The following is a 21,566-nucleotide window of genomic DNA, read 5'->3' on the forward strand; positions in this document are numbered from 1 at the left end:
TTTGTCTGAATTTGAAGGTTTTTGTTTGTCCACCCGTCTCTTGATGATTGACCACAAGTTCTCAATGGGATTAAGATCTGGGGAGTTTCCAGGCCATGGTCCCAAAATCTCTATGTTTTGTTCCCTGAGTCATTTAGTTATCACCTTTGCTTTATGGCAAGGTGCTCCATCATGTTGAAAAAGGCATTGTTGATCGCCAAACTGCTCTTGGACGGTTGGGAGAAGTTGCTCTTGGAGGACATTCTGGTACCATTCTTTATTCATGGCTGTGTTTTTAGGCAAGACTGAGAGAGAGCCCATTCCCTTGGCTGAGAAGCAACCCCACACCTGAATGGTTTCAGGATGCTTGACAGTTGGCATGAGACAAGACTGGTGGTAGCGCTCACCTGGTCTTCTCCGAATAAGCCATTTTCCAGATGTCCCAAACAATCGAAAAGGGGATTCATCAGAGAAAATGACTTTACCCCAGTCCTCAGCAGTCCACTCCCTGTACCTCTTGCAGAATATCAGTCTGTCCATGATGTTTTTTCTGGAGAGAAGTGGCTTCTTTGCTGCCCTCCTTGAGACCAGGCCTTGCTCCAAGAGTCTCCGCCTCACAGTGCGTGCAGATGCACTCACACCTGCCTGCTGCCATTCCTGAGCAAGCTCTGCACTGCTGGTAGCCCGATCCGCAGCTGAAATACTTTTAAGAGACGGTCCTGGTGCTTGCTGGTCTTTCTTGGGCGCCCTGGGGCCTTTTTGACAACAAGCGAACCTCTCTCCTTGAAGTTCTTGATGATGCGATAGATTGTTGACTGAGGTGCAATCTTTCTAGCTGCGATACTCTTCCCTGTTAGGCCATTTTTGTGCAGTGCAATGATGACTGCACGTGTTTTTTTTAGAGATAACCATAGTTAACAGGAGAGAAACAATGATGCCAAGCACCAGCCTCCTTTTAAAGTGTCCAGTGGTGTCATTCTTACTTAATCATGACAGATTGATCTCCAGCCCTGTCCTCATCAACACCCACACCTGTGTTAATGGAGCAATCACTGAAACGATGTTAGCTGGTCCTTTTAAGGCAGGGCTGCAATGATGTTGAAATGTGTTTTGGGGGATAAAGTTAATTTTCTAGGCAAATATTGACTTTGCAAGTAATTGCTGTTAAGCTGATCACTCTTTATAACATTCTGGAGTATAGGCAAATTGCCATTAGAAAAAATGAAGCAGTAGACTTTGTAAAAATTAATATTTGTGTCATTCTCAAAACTTTTGGCCATGACTGTATGTGATCATACTGTATGTACTGTATATAAATAAAAATAATAATTTTATTTCTATAGCGCCAACATATTCCGCAGCACTTTACATTTCAGAGGGGACTTGTACAGACAATAAACATTACAGCATAACTATCATCACATAGCTCATAACAGATGCCAAGAGGAATGAGGGAGGGCCCTGCTCGCAAGCTTACAATCTATGAGGAAAAAAGATAGACACGAAAGGTGGGTGGTAACAGTTGCCTTCATAGTTCGGACCAGCCATAATATTAAGTGTGTAACAGTACAGACACAGAGGGCTAATAGATGCATAAAGCATGTGGGAACATGATGCGGGGAACCTGGTTATGGTAAAGCTTTGGACTGTGCCACACGGAATAGTTAGGTTAATGTGTTGAGGCAGTAGTCCAGTCTGATTAAATGCTTTTTTAGGGCACGCTTAAAATTGTAGGGCTTGGGGACTAGTCATATTGACCTGGGAAGTGCATTCCAAAGAATTGGCGCAGCACATGTAGTCTTGGAGAGTAGACGGGAGTGTGAGCTTCTGATTATTGAGGATGCTAACCTCAGGTCATCAGCAGAACGGAGGGCATGGGAAGGGTGGTAGACTGAGACGAGGGAGGAGATGTAGGGTGGTGCTGAGTGGATGTATGATGGCATGCTTAAATGAGGTAGGAAAGATACCAGAAGAGAGAGAGAGGTTAAATATTTTAGTTAGGTGAGTGGTGACAGCAGGGGGAAGGGACTTGAGGAGATGTGACGGAATGGGGTCACTGGTGCAAGTGGTTGGGCGAGAAGATGCAAGGAGCCTGCTTACTTCTTCTTCTGTGACTGGTTCAAAATCAGAGAGTGAGCAAGATGCAGTGCAGGAGGGAGGACAGTGCATGGTATGAGGGGATTGGGAGATAATTTCCTGTTGGATCTGGTCAATTTTTTCTTTGAAGTAATTGGCCAGATCGTCAGCTCAAAGCTCCGTGGTTGGAGACTGCACTCTTGGGTTGAGTAGGGAATGAAAAGTGTCAAAGAGATGTTTAGGGCTATTGGACAGTGAGGTGAGGAGGTTGTTAAAATGGGTTTGTTTGGAGAGGTGAAGGGCAGTGTTGTATGTTCTGAGCATAAACTTATAATGGATGAACTGAATGTTTCTGTGTGTATACACTTTATATATGTGCTTGTGTAAACTGTACGCGTCTGTATATTATTTATTTTTTATAGCGCACTGTATATACTTTATATAGTGTATGTTTCTATATGTATAAAGTATATATAATGTGTGTACATGTATAGTGTGTATATGTGCTGCATATATAGTTCCGTAACTCTAGTGTCGCCATAACAGGGATGAGCAGTTTGTGTCTAATGCCTGCGTTTTACATCAGGGCCTGTTCACACAGTCTTTCTTTACTGCACCCGATGCATTCTGCCTGAATCTCCCACGGAACCATAGATTGCAATGACAGGAATGGAGTTCACATGAATTCCACATGTGATGTTTTTTTTTTTCTGAACGTGTCCGTCTGTTCCAACAGCCACAGAAAAGTGGACACTTTTAGATGGAAAAAACAGTCTCTGAGGATAGGTGCACACGATCAGTAATCGCTGCGGGTTGGACGCTGTGTACTTGTGCAGTGTCCAGATGTTACAGCATAGTGGATGGGATCTCAAGAAATCCCATGCCCACTATGCGTCCACAGATGCCCGCGACTCACCCTCAGAGACGGACATGGGGTGCGTCTTTCCAGATCGCAACATCTCTATTTATCTTCCAGAGACGCGATAAATCTCACCCGTACAATGTATGTGTGAATCCGCACGGTTCAGTGATCACATGTGGAGTCACCTGCGTTCAGTAGCCGGCAGTGGACATGTGCTGCGTCCAAAGCGCTGCCAATTCCTGATCGTGTGCACCTACCCGAAGAAAATAAATCAGTCAATTTCTGAAAAAAAAAACAAATTCATTTGACCTCTGCTTGTCAGTGTCGTCTGTGGCCCCGTCAGGGATTTACATGAATTCTAGTTTAGGGGGATTCAGGCAGAGCCTCCGGACACTGCAGAAGCGCAGTGTGAACAGGACTTAATATACTATTGTGTGGAATAGTGCCATCTACTATACTATTCCCATGTCCCAGTGCAGCAGCCAGACACGGACACCGGCAAGGAGACTTTTTTTTATAAATCTGTTGCTGTCATCTTTCAGCGTTTTTTTTCCCTATTCAAATGAATGGGACACAAAAATGCAAGTGAAAAGGCTGCAAAAAAGAAGAATATTTCCTGCCAACACTGTAGATCAATCCGCAGCAAAAATGGTGCATGTGAACAGTGTCTACAGGGGTTTTCTGATAATTTAAAAAGAATAAGCATAAAATGATAAATCCCCACGGCTCCAGCACTGATGCTCCGGGGGTCTCTGCCAGTCTTAGCACTGGGCTGCAGTGGTCTTGTGGCTCTGGGGGTCTCTGCCAGTGTCATTACTGGGCTGCAGTGGTCTTGTGGCTCTGGGGGTCTCTGCCAGTCTCAGCAATGGGCTGCAGTGTTCTTGTGGCTCCGTGGGTCTCTGCCAGTCTTAGCACTGGGCTGCAGTGATCTTGTGGTTCCGGAGGTCTCCGTCAGTCTTAGCACTGGGCTGCAGTGGTCTTGTGGCTCCGGGGGTCTTGGGCAGTCTCAGCACTGGGCTGCAGTAGTCTTGTGGCTCCGGGGGTCTCTGCAAGTCTTAGCACTGGGCTGCAGTGATCTTGTGGCTCCGGAGATCTCCGTCAGTCTTAGCACTGGGCTGCAATGGCTGCACCCTATATTATAGCTGCAAAGTGACTAATAACCATCAGGGTCCCCGAACCATCGGGCATGGAGCCAGAGGGGATTTAGCAGGGTAGTTTGGGGGACATGTAGGACTTTTTTTTAAATCGCTTTTTATTCTGCTGTTTGTGAGGTAGGATGTAGAAAAAGATGGCAATTCTGCTAATGCTTTCTATTATGTGACTGTACAACCCCCTTCACATGACCGTGTATCATGTTTTTCACAGATGCCACGTGTCCCCTATTTGACCTATGGTGCTGCACTCATGTCCATGTTTTCCCAGCAGCACAGATAAGGGTCAATACAAGTCTATGGGTCCGTGTAAACGTGCCGTACATGTGCCGTCCATGTTTAACATGAAAAGTATGTCAGAAGCTTTGTAATTTCATTTCCATTATCCATACCGGAAAAACACAGATGGCACATGGACGGCACACTAATTGAAAACACTGGTGACACCAATATGGGTGTAAAACATACGTGTTTTATATGGACATGGGGGCCGAACTTTGAATTCTGCCTAGGGCCCCAATTTGTCTAAAACCGTCCCTGCCCATTGAAAACTTCTGGAATGTCATCAAGAGGAAGATAGATAGTCGGAAGCCATCAAACAAAGAAGAACTGCTTAAATTTTTGGACCATGAGTGGCATAAGGTCACCCAAAAGCAGCGTGATAGACTGGTGGAAAGCATGCCAAGACGCATGAAAGCGGTGATTAAAAATCAGGATTATTCCACAAAATTTTGATCTCTGAACTCTTCCTGAGTTAAAACATTAGTATTGTTGTTTCTAAATTATTATGAACTTGTTTTCTTAACATTATTTGAGGTCTGCAGGCACTGCCTTTCTTTGTTATTTTGACCATTTCTTATTTTCTGAAAATAAATACAAATTTAGTGCTTGGAAATTCGAGACATGTTGTCAGTAGCAGAGGTCGCGCTACATAATTTTCAGAGGAGTAAAAATACTCCTCCCAATATTTTTGAGGAGTATTTTTCACCACGGAGGAGTACGCAATTTGTATGAATTAAAATTGGCCATACAGGGGTATACATTGCCGTGCTATTAAAAAAAAAAACATTAGGAAACATTAGAACTTCACACAATGATTTTTTACACAAATAGAGAAATTGGAGAATTCAAAACACATTTTATATCATGCACTGACAAGTTAGATTCTGTGAATCCTTACCTTTCTTGAACGAAATCCGTCACTCAAGGACCAGGACAATAGACCATGTAAACAGAGGTCAACAGAAGAACATTTGAAAAAAAGATGAACTGGAACAGTGAAACTAAGAAAGTCTTGTGCATTAAATCCCCAATGTGAAAAAATTACAAATTCAACCTGCGATTTTTTTGCTTCCAGAGTGCAACTGCTGCCTGAAAATCAAAACTGCATTGAACAGTCTCATTTGTAAGGGAAAATGAAGGTCCTTCTTCAGAAATTCTTGACAGATCTTCAAGATGTATATCTGTTAGTCGACTTCGTTTCTTTGGCTTGATCCTGTTTTGTGTAGAAAATCCACGTTCACAGTTTGCCGTCGATGATGGAAGAGTAAGTGCGATTGAAGCAAGAGCCGAAAATTCAGGATAAACTGCCATATCATCGATTTTGTAGGAAATAATAAACTGACAAAAGTCAACCATTTTCAGGCGGCCTCTGTACCTTTTAAGGAGGTCTGAGACTTCTAGCCATTCTTTCTGTAAACCTGACTCATTTGGAAGTTTGCACTGATAGGTGGAAGCGTCAGATTCTGGCACACAAAACTTGTGAACAATGTTTTCAAATGACTCATCCTTTGAAAGGACTTGAGGAAGACACATTGGATTTAAAATCTGATCTAGATCTGTTAAAATGGACAAATCTGTGAAACTGAAAAGCACGCTCAAATTATGCAATAAATTGTTCAGAAACTTTTCCTTTACAGTTTGAAACTCGGTTTGAGATGTACTGTGAACATTAATTTTTATGTCTCTGTAATAGCATTCACTTGCAGACACTGCAGATAAGAAAGCTGTAAGATGCTTTCCTGGGGTCGCTTTCATTTTTTCTAGTAAAGCAGTTACAGAAGTCAGTTCGTTAAGTAAAATAGAAAAGTTGATATCTTCAGACTGGAATACTCTGCAGGCTCTATTGATTAGTTCAAGAACATCTCTAAGTAAACAAAGAATGGCAATGAAGCCATATTCGGAACATGCTTTAAGTACTCCAGGAGCTCTTTCACCTACACTGCGCTTCTTTGTGGCCACAAAATCTGTAAGAACTAAAATTACTGCATCAAAGCTTTCATGTAAAGCGTCAACAGCCCTGCCAAGAGAAAGCCATCTCACTGTGTGAATCTCCTTAAGAGAGATTTGATCGTGTTCTAACACTTCCTGCATTTTTTGCAGGCTTTCATACCGTATCGTAGAGCTGTTAAAATACGAATACAGTGTTCCAATGAGATGCTGTTCATTTATCATCTGAGGGATGCCTTCAGATGCCCGTGATATTGCTAGTGCCAACCGATGAGCAATGCAATGTAAATGTAACATTACTGGAAACATTTCTTGTGCAGCCTTTTCCCTACTCCACTGTGCCTACCTATCATCACGGCTGCACCATCAGTAGCAAGGCCAATGACTTTACTAACAGACACACCTTTTTTCTCCAAAAAGTCTTTCAAAACATTAACAATGGCTTTGGCTGAACATTCTCCAGTGACCTCTACATTGGCCCAAAAGTGTGTCTGTGGCAAAGTGTCATTAATTGTTCTAACATAAAGTATCATTTTATGATGCACTGCAACATCTGTGGATTCATCAATCAGCAAGGAAATACATGGACTTTTCTTCACTTCATTATCTATGTCAGAAGCAAGTATTTCAGACATTACTGACTCCACCTCAGAAAGAGTCTGATGGTGAAGGCAAATGTGCTTTTCTTTGATATCATTATTCCCTAGTGATTTCATTAACATCATCATAGGTTTAAATTTTGATTGAGGCATTTCTTCTTTTGCCATTGTGTAAAGTGTTTTGAACACAGCTAATTCTCCAGCAGTGGCTTCATTGCTGGGTACCAGAAATGTTTTAGCTAAAGGTTTTTTTTGGTTAAGAGAGGACAAAGATGCTCTATGTTCCATTGTCTCTTCATGGCGCAGAAATGTTGAACGCTGCAAGTTAACAGCACCACTTGTGGCCATGATTATTTTCATTTTTGCTGCCCTACAGTCACGACAGAAAGCACGTTGTTTTTTCATCGTATTCAAGCCAAACAAATTCACGCAGCCACTTGTGTAAGAACTTTTTATTCAACTTATTTTTTTTGTTTGAGGGTGGATGAGTAGTGCCATCATTACTTATTGCCTCTGAAAAACTTGGTATGTTAGGGTCACTATCATTAATAATACTGCAGCCGGGATTGTCCTCAGCCTGAATAGCAAATGACTCAAGTTCAACATCGTTTTGTATTGGGTGAGCACAGTACTCAGTATGAGGGCTATCTTCTGTCTCCTCCTGACTATTTTCAGTATTTGCAATTATCTTGGACGTGCTGCTCTTGCTAAAATAGTTCAACAAGCTCACTTGCTTTCGTTTACCAGACTCCATCGCTAATCTAGACAAAAAAAGGGAGAATGCAAAAATGCAATCAGGATTTCTCTAACATAACTATGCCCCGCACCCCACTATGCGTATACTGCACCCCCATCTCCAAAATAGTGCTGACCACTGTACAAGTGACACCCACGTCACATGCCGCCAATAACGAACAGCCAGCAAGCCCTGCCCACGGCTGCCATTGGCCGCGGAGAGGCCGACTGATGCTACACACGCTGAGATGCACAGAGAGAGCGCGCCGCGATGACGTCAGTCGTGCGGGTCACGTGTCCGTACGGTCGCTGCTGCACGCTACCACCCGCTGAGACAAGCACAGAGGAGGGCGTGCCGCGATGACATAGTCACGCGGGTCACGTGTCCATACGGCCGCTGCTGCACGCTACCACCCGCTGAGAGACAAGCACAGAGGGTGCGCCGCGATGACGTGAGTCACTCCGCAACATCTGATACTGCCCTTTCCCCAGCTCCGTCCAACTCGCTGCCACTGTAGCTTAGAACGATGCATCCCGTGGACGTATCGTACTAATCTGAAGGCGTTTTTTCGCCTGCCTGTGCGTCATAGACGCCCAGACAGGTGTTAATGCGACCTCTGGTCAGTAGTTTATAGAATAAAAGAGCAATTTACATTTTACTTAAAAAATATACCTATAAATAGAAAAATCAGACAAACTGAAAATTTTGCAGTGGTCTCTTAATTTTTGAAAGAGCTGTATATATTAGATAAATAGTAAGAAGAAAAGCTGGCAATTCAGCAGCCACATACTGTAAATTCACAGAAGGAGCTGACAGGATAGAATAGATGGATTACACACAGTATATACCCAAAGATTTATAGATATTCAGATGTCAGTGACAAATACAATTAGTACAATGCGTGTGCAGCTTACTTTACATGTATTTAATAAAAGATTACCAAGGACAACATCTGCAAGGAGATTGTATGTTCTCCCCGTGTTTGTGTGGTTCCCTCCCATTCTCCAGTTTCCTCCCACACTCCAAAAACATACTGACTAGATTCTAGATTGTGAGCCCCATCGGGGACAGTGCTGATAATGTATGTTAAGCGCTGTGGAATTAATGGCACTATATAAATGAGTAAAATAAATTATTTTTCTGAAAAAAATGGCTGGCCAAGTTCACATAGCGTTAATGCAGTCCGTTCAACGCATAGCGGTGACGGATTGCGTTAACGCTATTCCCTAACGCGATCGCGTTATGCAATCGCACTAGCGCAGCTTCCCCATCTGCGCTAGCAGTGACGGACCCCCGAACGCTGCAGACCGCGCCGGAGGGTCTGTCACAGAATGACGACACATCGCTAACGCATGCCACTTGTGACATGCGTTAGCGATGCGCTTGGTAATGGGAGTGTATGGCAGCGATAACGGATGCGTTACATCGCGTTAATGCTGCGGTGTAACGCAATCTGTTAAACAGACTGCCTAAACGCTATGTGAACCCAGCCTTAGGCTCCCGTGTAATTTTCTTAACCATCAGAGGGAAAGCAGACAGCTGGGGGCTGATGTTTCTAGCCTGGAAAGGGGGTAATACCTATGGAGCTTCCAGGCTCGGCAAAAAAAAGCCAATGAACACACAATGATAGAATAACATTGGTCCGAATACAATCCAATATTTTATCGGATTGCATTCGTCCGATTTCATCGCAATGAATGAATGAGCTCTAACCTATGATTACTGGACATGTGAACATGACCTTAGCCTTAGTACAGTATGTTAAAACAAGCCACTATGTATGGACAATTCAATAAAACAATAGGACACAATATATCTAAAATTCTATATAATCTTTAATAAATCGGATTTAGGCAATTATAAACTTGTGCAAACAAGTGCCAAGGACATACAAAATATTGATCTAAAATCATAACATATATATATGAAACAATAATAATAATAAAAAAGAGGCCTGTCAAAAGATTGTAGTAGATTAATGATCTATCACAGCATCACACACATATTGATATAACAAGTGTGCATAACTGTAAACAGTGATATATTTAAACAAAAAATATATATATAACACAAAAGTGATTATACCCACAATTGGGTTATAAAACTAATATAATTCCACATCAATAATATGCCATTGTGGTAGACTCACATCCCAAAGTGATAACCCATAACATAACACTCAATAATGTGTGAGCCGATTAAAGATGTTACATACCCGTGATATAATGACAGCCTCTAAAGTAATGCCCGGCACTCCCCTGATGGAGACTGGCACTCCTACTTTAGAGGCTGTCATTATATCACGGGTATGTAACATCTTTAATCGGCTCACACATTATTGAGTGTTATGTTATGGGTTATCACTTTGGGATGTGAGTCTACCACAATGGCATATTATTGATGTGGAATTATATTAGTTTTATAACCCAATTGTGGGTATAATCACTTTTGTGTTATATATATATTTTTTGTTTAAATATATCACTGTTTACAGTTATGCACACTTGTTATATCAATATGTGTGTGATGCTGTGATAGATCATTAATCTACTACAATCTTTTGACAGGCCTCTTTTTTATTATTATTATTATTGTTTCATATATATATGTTATGATTTTAGATCAATATTTTGTATGTCCTTGGCACTTGTTTGCACAAGTTTATAATTGCCTAAATCCGATTTATTAAAGATTATATAGAATTTTAGATATATTGTGTCCTATTGTTTTATTGAATTGTCCATACATAGTGGCTTGTTTTACCATAGAATTGAATGGTCTCCATTCAAATTTTGTGACATATCAGGAAGGCTGGTTGATTGGAGCTGTATGAATATTTGCACAAGTTAATTTATTCATTATATGTGGATTATATGTAGATTGGTGCAATTTTATACATTTTTTAATTTTATTATTTCTTTCTGCTGTGTTCATTTGTTTGCTTAGTACAGTATGTGTATCTGTATTATATCCACATGAATAAAGAAACACCGTTTTCTTGTCAGTTGGATCCCTCCTTCATTCATCAGCTATATACCTACACTAAGAGACAGAGCATTTCTCCGTGCTCCTAGGTTACAGGGACACATACACGGTGAGCTGGAATTCTTTTTTAGTTAAAGCTTATGCCCAAGTCATATAGCAATGCTCGTTAAAGGGTTTATATTGACTTTTAGAATTGCTACCTCCAGTAGGTGACACTAGAGTTCAAGTCCGCTTCCTCTCCGAAAAGATAACTTGCATACACATTAAGGCCACATTCACATGTTCAGCATTTGCTCTGTTTTTTACCCAAGTATCTGTAAGCCAAAACCAGGAGCGTGACAATCAGAGGAAAAGTATAATAGAAACACGTTAGCACTTCTGAATTTACCACCCACTCATGGTTTTGACTTACAAATACTGAGGAAAAATACTGAACGTGTGAACGTGGCCTAAAGATTTATTAGCAGTCATGGCATTAGAACAATTCTTACCTGGCAACATTTGGGTTCTGTCTACACAAAAGTAGCAGTTGTTCTGTGTTGATAAATAAAGCCCAGCATGGGAAACAACACAGCAACAAGATGAGTATCCCTCTCTGTAATATTGTTCCCACACGCTTCAAGTTTTTCCCTCCATAGGTCTGTGGATTAAGAGGAATTGATAGGTTTTTAATATCTTGGCCCTGGATAACTCCTTTGCTGCAAGAAGCTAACTTAAAGAAAGTTGCATGTGCACCATCCTTTTTATTAATGTGACTGCATTGATGGAACCATGTGCCAAATCATCTGAAAGAAATGACTGTTGGATACAAAATCCATTATTGATACCTGATGATAAAATGTAAAGATGCTTTATACTCATAATCATATGATTCTAGTGTCACCAAATGACTTTTAAAAGACATTCCTTGTTCTAAAAGTTAGTAGAACAAGATATCAGTTCTATATGTTAGCTCCTTTGTCAGCATATATGGTAAGCTTATCTACTATATAATCGTCTAATTCTGTCTGTCCGTCTGTAACGGAAATCCTGCGTCGCTGATTGGTCACGCCCGGCCGGGCGCGACCAATCAACGATGCAGGATTTCCATTACAGACAGACAGATACTGTATGGTAATGGGTATGGCGCCGGGGATCGCGGTATGCGTAGACACTGCATACCGTGATCTCCGGAGCCATACTTACATACTTACCTCACCGGGAAGAGCGTTGCCGCAGAGCTTCTCTTCTTCCGGTGACCGGGGCAGGAGTGCGCGTGAGAATCGCGCATGCACATAGGTCTATCCGGCGCCATTTTCCTGAAGACACATTTGCAGTGTGTCTTCAGCAATATGGCGCCGGACAGCGTAGTATGGGCATGCACGCACTTCGGTGCCCCACTCCTCGCCCGGCCTCCCACAGAATGGGACAGCGCTGGAGCACAGGAAAGAAAGGGGAGTATAAATGTTTTTTTTTCTGGTATGTGTGCAGTTTAATATGGGTGAGGGGGACCATACATATCAGGATAAGGGGGGTGAGGGGACCATGCATACCACGAAAGGGGGGTGATAGGACCATACATACCAGGATAGGTGGGTGAAAGGTAGCAAGCATACCAGGAAAGGGGGGTGAGAGGACCATATATACCATGATAGGGGGGGTGAGAGGACCATGCATACCAGAATAGGGGGGTGAGGGGTAGCATGTATACCAGGAAAGGGGGGTGAGAGGACCATGCATACCAGGACTGGGGGGTGAGAGGACCATGCATACCAGGATTGGGGGGTGAGGGGACCATGCATATCAGGATAGGGAGGTGAGGGGACCATGCATACTACGGTGGAGAGGTGAGGGGACCATGCATACCAGGATTGGGGGGTGAGGGGTAGCATGCATATCAGGATTGGGGGTGAGAGGACCATGAATATCAGGATTGGGGGGTGCATTATTGAATTATTCTTAAATCTTCAAAAATAAACTACATACATATTCTAGAATACCCAATGCGCTACAATCGGGCCACCATCTAGTTGATAAATAATATTCCTTAAAAATAGTTCACGAAAGATTAACTGAAGGAAAACACAATACAACTGAAAGGATGAAAGGAATCTCATAAAATACAAAAATATTAAAGCATATTCTGAGACCTTAAAGGGAACCTATCAGCTGTTTTGGCCGCTATAAGGTGCGACCGCTACCTTTCAGGGCTTATCTACAGAATTCTATAACGCTGTAGATAAGCCCCTGGTCCGACCTGAAAGATAAGAAAAATAACTCTTATTATACTCACCCGGGGGGCAGTCATGTCCGATGGAAGTCGCAGGTCCGGGTCCGGTGCCTCCCATCTTCTTGCAATGCCGCCCTCCTGCTTGCTTCGTTGCTCCCTGGCATTGCGCTTCTGCGCAGGGGTACTTCTCTGCCCTGTTGAGGATACAGCAAATTCCTGCAGTGTGCAGGCGCTGGACCTCTCTGACCTTTCCGAGCACCTGCACACTGCACTACTTTGCTCTGCCCTCAACAGGGCAGATAAGTACACCTGCTCAGGAGCCGCGATGCTGTGGGGGGCATAAAGCAAGCAGGAGGGAGGCGCTGAACCCAGACCTGAGACACCCATCGGAACAGAGCACACTTGGCCGCCCCCCCCAGGGTGAGTATAATAAAACTTATTTTTCTTATCTTGCAGGTCGGATCAGGGGCTTATGTACAGCATTATAGAATGCTGTAGATAAGCCCTGAAAGGCGGTGGCCACATCTTTTAGCGGCCAAAACAGCTGACAGGTTCACTTTAAGACATGAGTCTAGCTGCAGGACTTGTGAAAAGAAGAAAGAAAACATTGCCTGTTAAATATCCCACAGTTCAGGTACAGTTGGTCACAGAAGGGCTTTGGTTACTTTGATAGACTGATGACTTGCCGTACCAGCACATGAGCGACGGTGCTTGCAAATATGGCATGTGACTGCTGAGGTCAGAAATTGACAGCAGTGGTCAGTACCGGAGCGGAGGGAAATTTAAACCCTTTATGACAATCACAGTGTGCTCTGTGTTGCTGGCTCAGATCAGCAGTAGTGAGCCAGCAACACAGAGGAGGTCGCACCGTCAGGGTACCTAGCGTTCAGAAACAAGCGCCGCCCCCACAGTCACTTGCGGTGGCAGTGCTGGTATTTGAACACTGGGTAACCCTGACACGCGTCTCCATTTTTCGTGCTCTGGGGTTGTGTGATGGCTTATTTTTTGCGTGCCGAGCTGACGTTTTTACCATTAATGTGCAGATACGATCTTTGAATCGCCCGTTATGGCGTTTTAATGCAATGTCGCGGCGACCAAAAACCCATAATTCTGGCGTTTTGATAGCGATTGGCTTAATCCTTTTTTTTTATTGATAGATCGGGCGATTCTGAACACGGCAATACCTAATATGTGTATGTTTGATATTTTTTTTAATTGTTTTATTTTGAATGGGTTGAAAGGGCGGTGATTTCACTTTTCTATTTTTTTTTTTTTCATATTTTTAAAACATTTTTTTTTTAAATTTTGGCATGCTTCAATAGCCTCTATGGGAGGCTAGAAGCTGCCACAACTTGATCGGCTCTGCTACATATAGGCGATGAGCAGATCGCCTATATGTAGCAGAATTACAGCATTGCCATGAGCGCCGACCACCAGGTGGCGCTCATAGCAATATGGCATCAACAACCATAGAGAAACTTCTGGTTGTTGTGCCAACGCATCGCTGACCCCCGATCAAGTGACGGGGGTCGGCAATGCGCGTATTAACGGCCCGGTGGCCGGAAGCGCTAGTTATATGCCGCTGTCAGCGTTTGAGAGCGGCATTTAACTAGTTAATAGGCGCGGGTGGATCGCGACTACACCTGCTCCTATTGCAGGTACATGTCAGCTGTTCAAAACAGCTGACATGTCCTGGCTTTGATGCGGGATCACCGCCGGAGCCCTCATCAAAGCGGGGGATCTGACCTTGGATGTACTATTGCGTCCAAGGTCAGAAAAGGGTAATGCAATTATATTAGAACATTAGTTTAGATTACAGCATCACATAGATGAGGATTTAGAACAAAATTTCTTTGCCCTCCGGACCACCCCTTTAACTGCCGCTGTCAGAAATTGCCAGCTGCATTTAATAGGTTAAACAACAGCAATGAGAGCTTTCTCAAATGACTGCTGTTAGCGGCAGAGGCTAGCTGGACAACAGAGCCATCATCCGCCATATGTGATGTTTATAAGATTATTTAAATCAAGGTTTTATGTTAAAAAAATTGAGGAGTTAAAATTTATTAAATGTATTTTTTATCTCAATTTATAGAAAAAAAATCTTGCTATTATAATACTAACCACAAAGCCTATTAACAACTCTTTCTTCCTGTTTTATCTAGTAGGCTGGAGTCACACACAATGATTAAAAAATCGGTCCGATTTTTACGGTAAGAAATCGCACAAAGATTTCTTGTCCAGGGATCCGTCTATCATCCGAATTTCCGGCGATGAACCGATTTTATTCGCATCTAAGCATCCGTTTGACATCCAATACCAATGCCTGATGCTCTTTCCTGTTGACCTGGAGAAGTCTTGTGATTTTATCGCAAGTCACACTTGTGGTCCGTTTGTAATCCGATTTTTAATCGCACCCATAGACTTGCATTGGTGAGTCCGATCCGAAAATCGGTGACAATCGCAGCATGTTGCGATTGTCTCGGTCCGAGGAAAGGAAACGTTCCGAAAAAAAATCGGATGATGGGAGCTGCCCCATAGAATAACATTGGGACGAATGCAATGCGATTTTTTATCGCATTGCATTCATCCGATTTATTCGCTAGTGTGACTCCGGCGGTAGACTTTTCAACAGTCTCACTATCATAAAAGACAGGATTAAAATGACAGTTAACACATCTATACATATTAGATCACAGGTTCTACTATTCACAATAAGGGACAGTCAAAATGCAAAATAAAAAAGCAACATATTAAAAAAAAACACATTTATTTGATTTTTTACATCAGTATTTGTAAGCCAAAATCAGGAGTGGAACAGTCAGAGGAAAAGTATAATAGGAACACGTCACCACTTCTGTATTTCTCGCCCACTCCTGGTTTTGGCTTATAAATACTGATGTGAAATACTGACCAAATACTGAACGTGTGATTGCAGCACTTACATAAAAAAAAACTGACCAAACACTTGTCACCCACGTTTACGAGCTAATCCTGCTCACACATGCCTGGAGACGCAGACAGCAGATGCATGTAACAAACTTTCTAATATATGAGCAGGACTTGGTAAAGACAGATTAGATGTGTGAATGTACACAGGATTCACTGACAACATGCAGAGATGGTAACAGGAGGAATTTTTAAGTGTTGTAAAAAGCTGTACATTTTTGCATTATACAATAAAATAAAAAAATAAACAGCTTTTTAGGTCTGGGCACATTCAAAATTATAGACCTAAATTGTACATTTACAGTGGGGCAAATAAGTATTTAGTCAGTCAGCAATATTGCAAGTTCCACCACTTAAAAAGATGAGAGGCGTCTGTAATTTACATCATAGGTAGACCTCAACTATGGGAGACAAACTGAGAAAAAAAAAATCCAGAAAATCACATTGTCTGTTTTTTTTTCATTTTATTTGCATATTATGGTGGAAAATAAGTATTTGGTCAGAAACAAGCAATCAAGATTTCTGGCTCTCACAGACCTGTAACTTCTTCTTTAAGAGTCTCCTCTTTCCTCCACTCATTACCTGTAGTAATGGCACCTGTTTAAACTTGTTATCAGTATAAAAAGACACCTGTGCACACCCTCAAACAGTCTGACTCCAAACTCCACTATGGTGAAGACCAAAGAGCTGTCAAAGGACACCAGAAACAAAATTGTAGCCCTGCACCAGGCTGGGAAGACTGAATCTGCAATAGCCAACCAGCTTGGAGTGAAGAAATCAACTGTGGGAGCAATAATTAGAAAATGGAAGACATACAAAACCACTGATAATCTTCCTCGATCTGGTGCTCCACGCAAAATCCCACCCCGTGGGGTCAGAATGATCACAAGAACGGTGAGCAAAAATCCCAGAACCACGCGGGGGGACCTAGTGAATGAACTGCAGAGAGCTGGGACCAATGTAACAAGGCCTACCATAAGTAACACACTACGCCACCATGGACTCAGATCCTGCAGTGCCAGACGTGTCCCACTGCTTAAGCCTGTACATGTCCGGGCCCGTCTGAAGTTTGCTAGAGAGCATTTGGATGATCCAGAGGAGTTTTGGGAGAATGTCCTATGGTCTGATGAAACCAAACTGGAACTGTTTGGTAGAAACACAACTTGTCGTGTTTGGAGGAAAAAGAATACTGAGTTGCATCCATCAAACACCATACCTACTGTAAAGCATGGTGGTGGAAACATCATGCTTTGGGGCTGTTTCTCTGCAAAGGGGCCAGGACGACTGATCCGGGTACATGAAAGAATGAATGGGGCCATGTATCGTGAGATTTTGAGTGCAAACCTCCTTCCATCAGCAAGGGCATTGAAGATGAAACGTGGCTGGGTCTTTCAACATGACAATGATCCAAAGCACACCGCCAGGGCAACGAAGGAGTGGCTTCGTAAGAAGCATTTCAAGGTCCTGGAGTGGCCTAGCCAGTCTCCAGATCTCAACCCTATAGAAAACCTTTGGAGGGAGTTGAAAGTCCGTGTTGCCAAGCGAAAAGCCAAAAACATCACTGCTCTAGAGGAGATCTGCATGGAGGAATGGGCCAACATACCAACAACAGTGTGTGGCAACCTTGTGAAGACTTACAGAAAACGTTTGACTTCTGTCATTGCCAACAAAGGATATATCAAAAAGTATTGAGATGAAATTTTGTTTCTGACCAAATACTTATTTTCCACCATAATATGCAAATAAAATGAAAAAAAAACAGACAATGTGATTTTCTGGATTTTTTCTTCTCAGTTTGTCTCCCATAGTTGAGGTCTACCTATGATGTAAATTACAGACGCCTCTCATCTTTTTAAGTGGTGGAACTTGCACTATTGCTGACTGACTAAATACTTTTTTGCCCCACTGTATATAAATATGTTGCTGACTGTGGCATTATAACTAAAACAGAATGATTCTATAAGCAATTCTACTGGCACATGGCTCAGACGCTGAAAGTAGGAATATTAAAGACTTGTTCACACACAAGTTATTGCTGCTTTATATTTGTGCTTTTCTCATGCGGAAAAAAAAATGCAGCATTTTACAGTAGAAGCAAAATTAAAAAGGGAGGATGTCAATTCTTTCAGTAGTGTTTTTGCAGGAGTTTTAGAACCATTTGATTGAATTCATCAAAGGTGTATAAAAATGCATTAAAAAATGAGTGTAATGTACAGTAACACAGAGATTTTCCTGCCAGCAATCTATGGTTTTCATGTGGGAAACCATCATGAACAAAAGTACTGTCGGAACATAACCTAATATTTTACTGGACACAGAAGCACATACTATAATAAGCCAATAGACAATAAGCTTCTTGACATCACATGCAGTTTATAGTACTGGTTTATTATTATGAAACAGAGCCGGTTGTGGCCACAATGGGTATCAAGACTTCCCCATCAAAACATTTTTTACCTACACCGCGGCTATGGATCTGTCAAACATACCTGAGACATGAGGGTATCGCAAGCAGAGGCTAAACCGGAGCCCACAGATATACCGGTCACATTTATAACCTGTTAAATGATGATAAACAGTTAAACATAATTGTAGATGAATGTTCTATACTGAGGTCCAGAATGAAAGCAAATTTAGTCCTTTAGGCCGGGATCACACATGCGAGAAACAAGGCCGAGCCTCGCATGTTAACACCCAGCACTACCGCCGGCACTTGGATCGGAGCGTGCGGCCGCATACCAATGCAAGAAGCCACACGCTCTGCTCCTGAGTGGCGGCTGCAGTGCTGGGTATTAACATGCGAGACTCGGCCATATTTCTCTCATGTGTGGTCCTGGCCTTAAGAAAAAGAAAGCAGAAAAGAATAACGTGTCTAGATATTACCTACTTTATTGCCAGAGTCTTTAACCCTTTCCTTATCAAGTCAATTTTTAGTACTTATTTTTGAGTAGCTACTTTCAGCCAGCCATGACTTCCTATTTTTCTGTTGGTGTAGCTGTATGCTGGTTTTCGCTTTGCAGGATGAGTTGTTAGTTTTTATTTTTTTTCTAAGTAAAATTGATCCAATGATGCAACTTAATAACACTTTTTACGGAGAAAAATGGAAAAAAAAACCCAGAAATTATGCTTATTTTCTATTTTAAATTGTACAGTGCAGCATAATCAATGAACTGGTATGATTGCGGCAATACCAACAATGTATGTTTTTTCTTCAGGTTTTCTTACTTTTGCACAAAAGAAAAAGCATTGTGCACTTTATTGCAAGAGTCATAACTTTTTATGTGTTATATAAAAAATTATACCTATAAATAAGGTACATAGCGTACACAAAAACAAATGTTTTATTAAATCAAAAAAGGTACATAAAATTACAAATAAATATATCACAAAAAATAACTAAGGAATTTAATGAAACAACAAAGTGGATGGATATACAAAATAAGGCCGGCGTCACACTAGAGAGAAATACGGACAAGTGAGAGGCGTAAAAACCACGCATTGCACACGGACCAATGATTCTCTATGGGGCAGCTCCCATCAGCTGTATATTTCTCAGCCGTATTATACGGGCCGAGACAATCGCAGCATGTTGTGATTGTCAGCGTACTACGGCCGCAATACGCCAATGGAAGTCTATGGGTGCGCAAAAAATACGGAATACACACGGACCAGACGTGTGACTTGTGAGAAATATGCACCCAGTGTCCTTTACCAAAAGCCGGCAATTCATTTTGCAATACAGTAAAATCACACTGACAGGTTTAATAATGAAACGAAAGAATAGATATAGATATATATATATATATATTGTGGTGTAGTGACCGCTATGTCCGCTAAGGGGCGCTGTGTGGGTGTCCCAGGATGGACCTACAGGCATATCCATTGTGGTAATGGGTATGGGATGCTGAATGACCGTTATGTATACCAAGGTAGGTGGCCCTGGGATGGAAGCTTGAAAATGTGTATTGTTCAGCAGAGGCACTGCTGAGCTGTTGTTACGCTGTCTCCACGAGAGCTACCTACAAACCTACCTAGGGGCGGTGTCTAGAACGCCTTAATAGAATGTATGAATGCTTGTAGGACCTGTGATGAGGTCATAGTCATGTGACCCGGTGGGCGTGGCTACGGACCATATAAGGTAACCAGAGTAGGTCACATGAGAGCGCATGGATCTGACTGGGCCATGTGGGAGGTCCCATCAGGCCTAGGTGGAGGAAGGTGTGCTACCTTCCTAAAGACCACGTGCTGAGGCTGCTGACCCGGAGAGGCCTGTGGATATTGGCTGTATGTGAGGACGGATAAGCCTCCTGTGTTTGCTGAGGCTCCAGGACTGAGCCTGGAATTATGGACACTTCTGCTTGCTTTCACCTGAGCTAAAGGCTATTCCTTGTGTTATGTGCTGCTTTATGGGTTATGAAGCAATAAACCCTATGAACTTTTAAAGAACTTCTAAAGGTACGTGCCTCCTGATTGACTCCCGTTGCTCTGGAGGGAGTCAAATCCCTACAATATATATATGTGTGTGTGTATATATTGTGAGGTAGCGCTGTCATGTAAGTAAGGGGTTCTCGCTTGCAGCGATCGAAAAACACATCCGGCACAGGATTTTCCAACAAATCATAGTCTATGAGGTTTATTCATCCTTCATAAACCTCCAGCAGCAATATACACAGCATTACAGGAGAGCGTCCATTATACAGGCTATTTAGCCCCAGGGTTATCTCACCCACGTCAGGGTTCCCATATGGCTGTTTCTCCAGGCCGCAGAAGTCCACTCACTCCTCAGGGACTCTCAGATACTGGCCGCCATTACACACACAGCCGCTCCACAGGCTGCTGTTAGTGAGGAGATCCTTCTCCTCACGGGACCTTCCAAACTGGACCAATCAGGTCCCAGCATTCACTCCATGTGACCTAACCTGGCCACATTATATGGTCCATAGCCACGCCCACCGGGTCACATGACTATGACCTCACCACAGGTCCTTCACACAGACATATATACTTTACAATAGCATTCATAAACATACATATGTCTCTATCTCAAGGTCACCCACCTTGAGATACATAATGGCTCTTCAACCACTCACACTCTTGGGACATCCACACAGCGCCCCCTCGTGGACACAGTGGTCATTACACCACATACCTCCCCCCTATGTTCAAACTTGTGGGGTTGAACACATAACATCACACCAGGGTCTCGAGACCGGGCACGTATTGCACCTTGCCCCACAGGTCGAGAGAACTGTCTCCATTTGTCATACGGCCTCATCTCTACATTAGGCCTCCCCCGCCCCCAGCGGTCATAATACCGGTCATTGTCTTTGACCCTCCAGTCACGGTCTGTCTGCATCATCAGACACTGTTTAGTCACCACACTGTTACAGTGCCCCTTGTCACCTGATCTTTCTCTCATTGACCGTCTCTCTCGGTTGGTGCGGTCATAAGTCTTAGTTGATCCTGTTGTCTGGCACGAGTCTGACTCAGTCAACGTCTCACAGGAACTACAGCCCTTCAACCTCGTACGGTCTGTCGAATTGCCACTCGCTGACATTCTTCGGCCATCTGCCATGTCACTTCTTGGCGGTACCCCTGGGGTCCTTACATCTTGGTATGAAGGCGGCCGCCACCTGGTATTCCACACTTCTTTATTAATCCGCTGGCGGTCCAGCTTCAACTGTTCAATCTCTTGCAGGTACCCCACTCTATACTCCAAGAGCAATTGAAAGTTCCTCAGGCTTTCCATGGAGCCAACCACCATCATGGGAATCCTTCCCACTTCACCAGACAC

General features: G+C 42.8%; 2 protein-coding genes across 2 annotated transcripts in view; both read right to left on the bottom strand.

Moving 5' to 3' along the window:
* The window catches only part of LOC141088462 (multidrug and toxin extrusion protein 2-like), a 219,633-nt gene that overhangs the window by 152,752 nt on the left and 45,315 nt on the right, over window positions 1-21,566 (bottom strand). Inside the window, exons 3-4 of the mRNA XM_073574554.1 lie at window positions 18,262-18,330; window positions 11,109-11,257 (exon numbers count right to left, since the gene is read on the bottom strand). Of these exons, the coding sequence (XP_073430655.1) occupies window positions 11,109-11,257; window positions 18,262-18,330 (218 nt within the window). The remainder of the gene's footprint in view (window positions 1-11,108; window positions 11,258-18,261; window positions 18,331-21,566) is intronic.
* LOC141088470 (zinc finger protein 862-like) lies at window positions 5,253-7,258 on the bottom strand. The gene has a single exon (XM_073574564.1). The coding sequence runs from the start codon at window positions 6,604-6,606 to the stop codon at window positions 5,392-5,394; it is 1,215 nt and encodes a 404-aa protein (XP_073430665.1). The 5' UTR covers window positions 6,607-7,258; the 3' UTR covers window positions 5,253-5,391.

This window comes from Dendrobates tinctorius, unplaced genomic scaffold (assembly GCF_039654945.1).
Source record: "Dendrobates tinctorius isolate UK_male_01 unplaced genomic scaffold, ASM3965494v1 ptg000007l, whole genome shotgun sequence".
In the NCBI taxonomy this organism is placed as follows: Eukaryota; Metazoa; Chordata; class Amphibia; order Anura; family Dendrobatidae; genus Dendrobates; species Dendrobates tinctorius.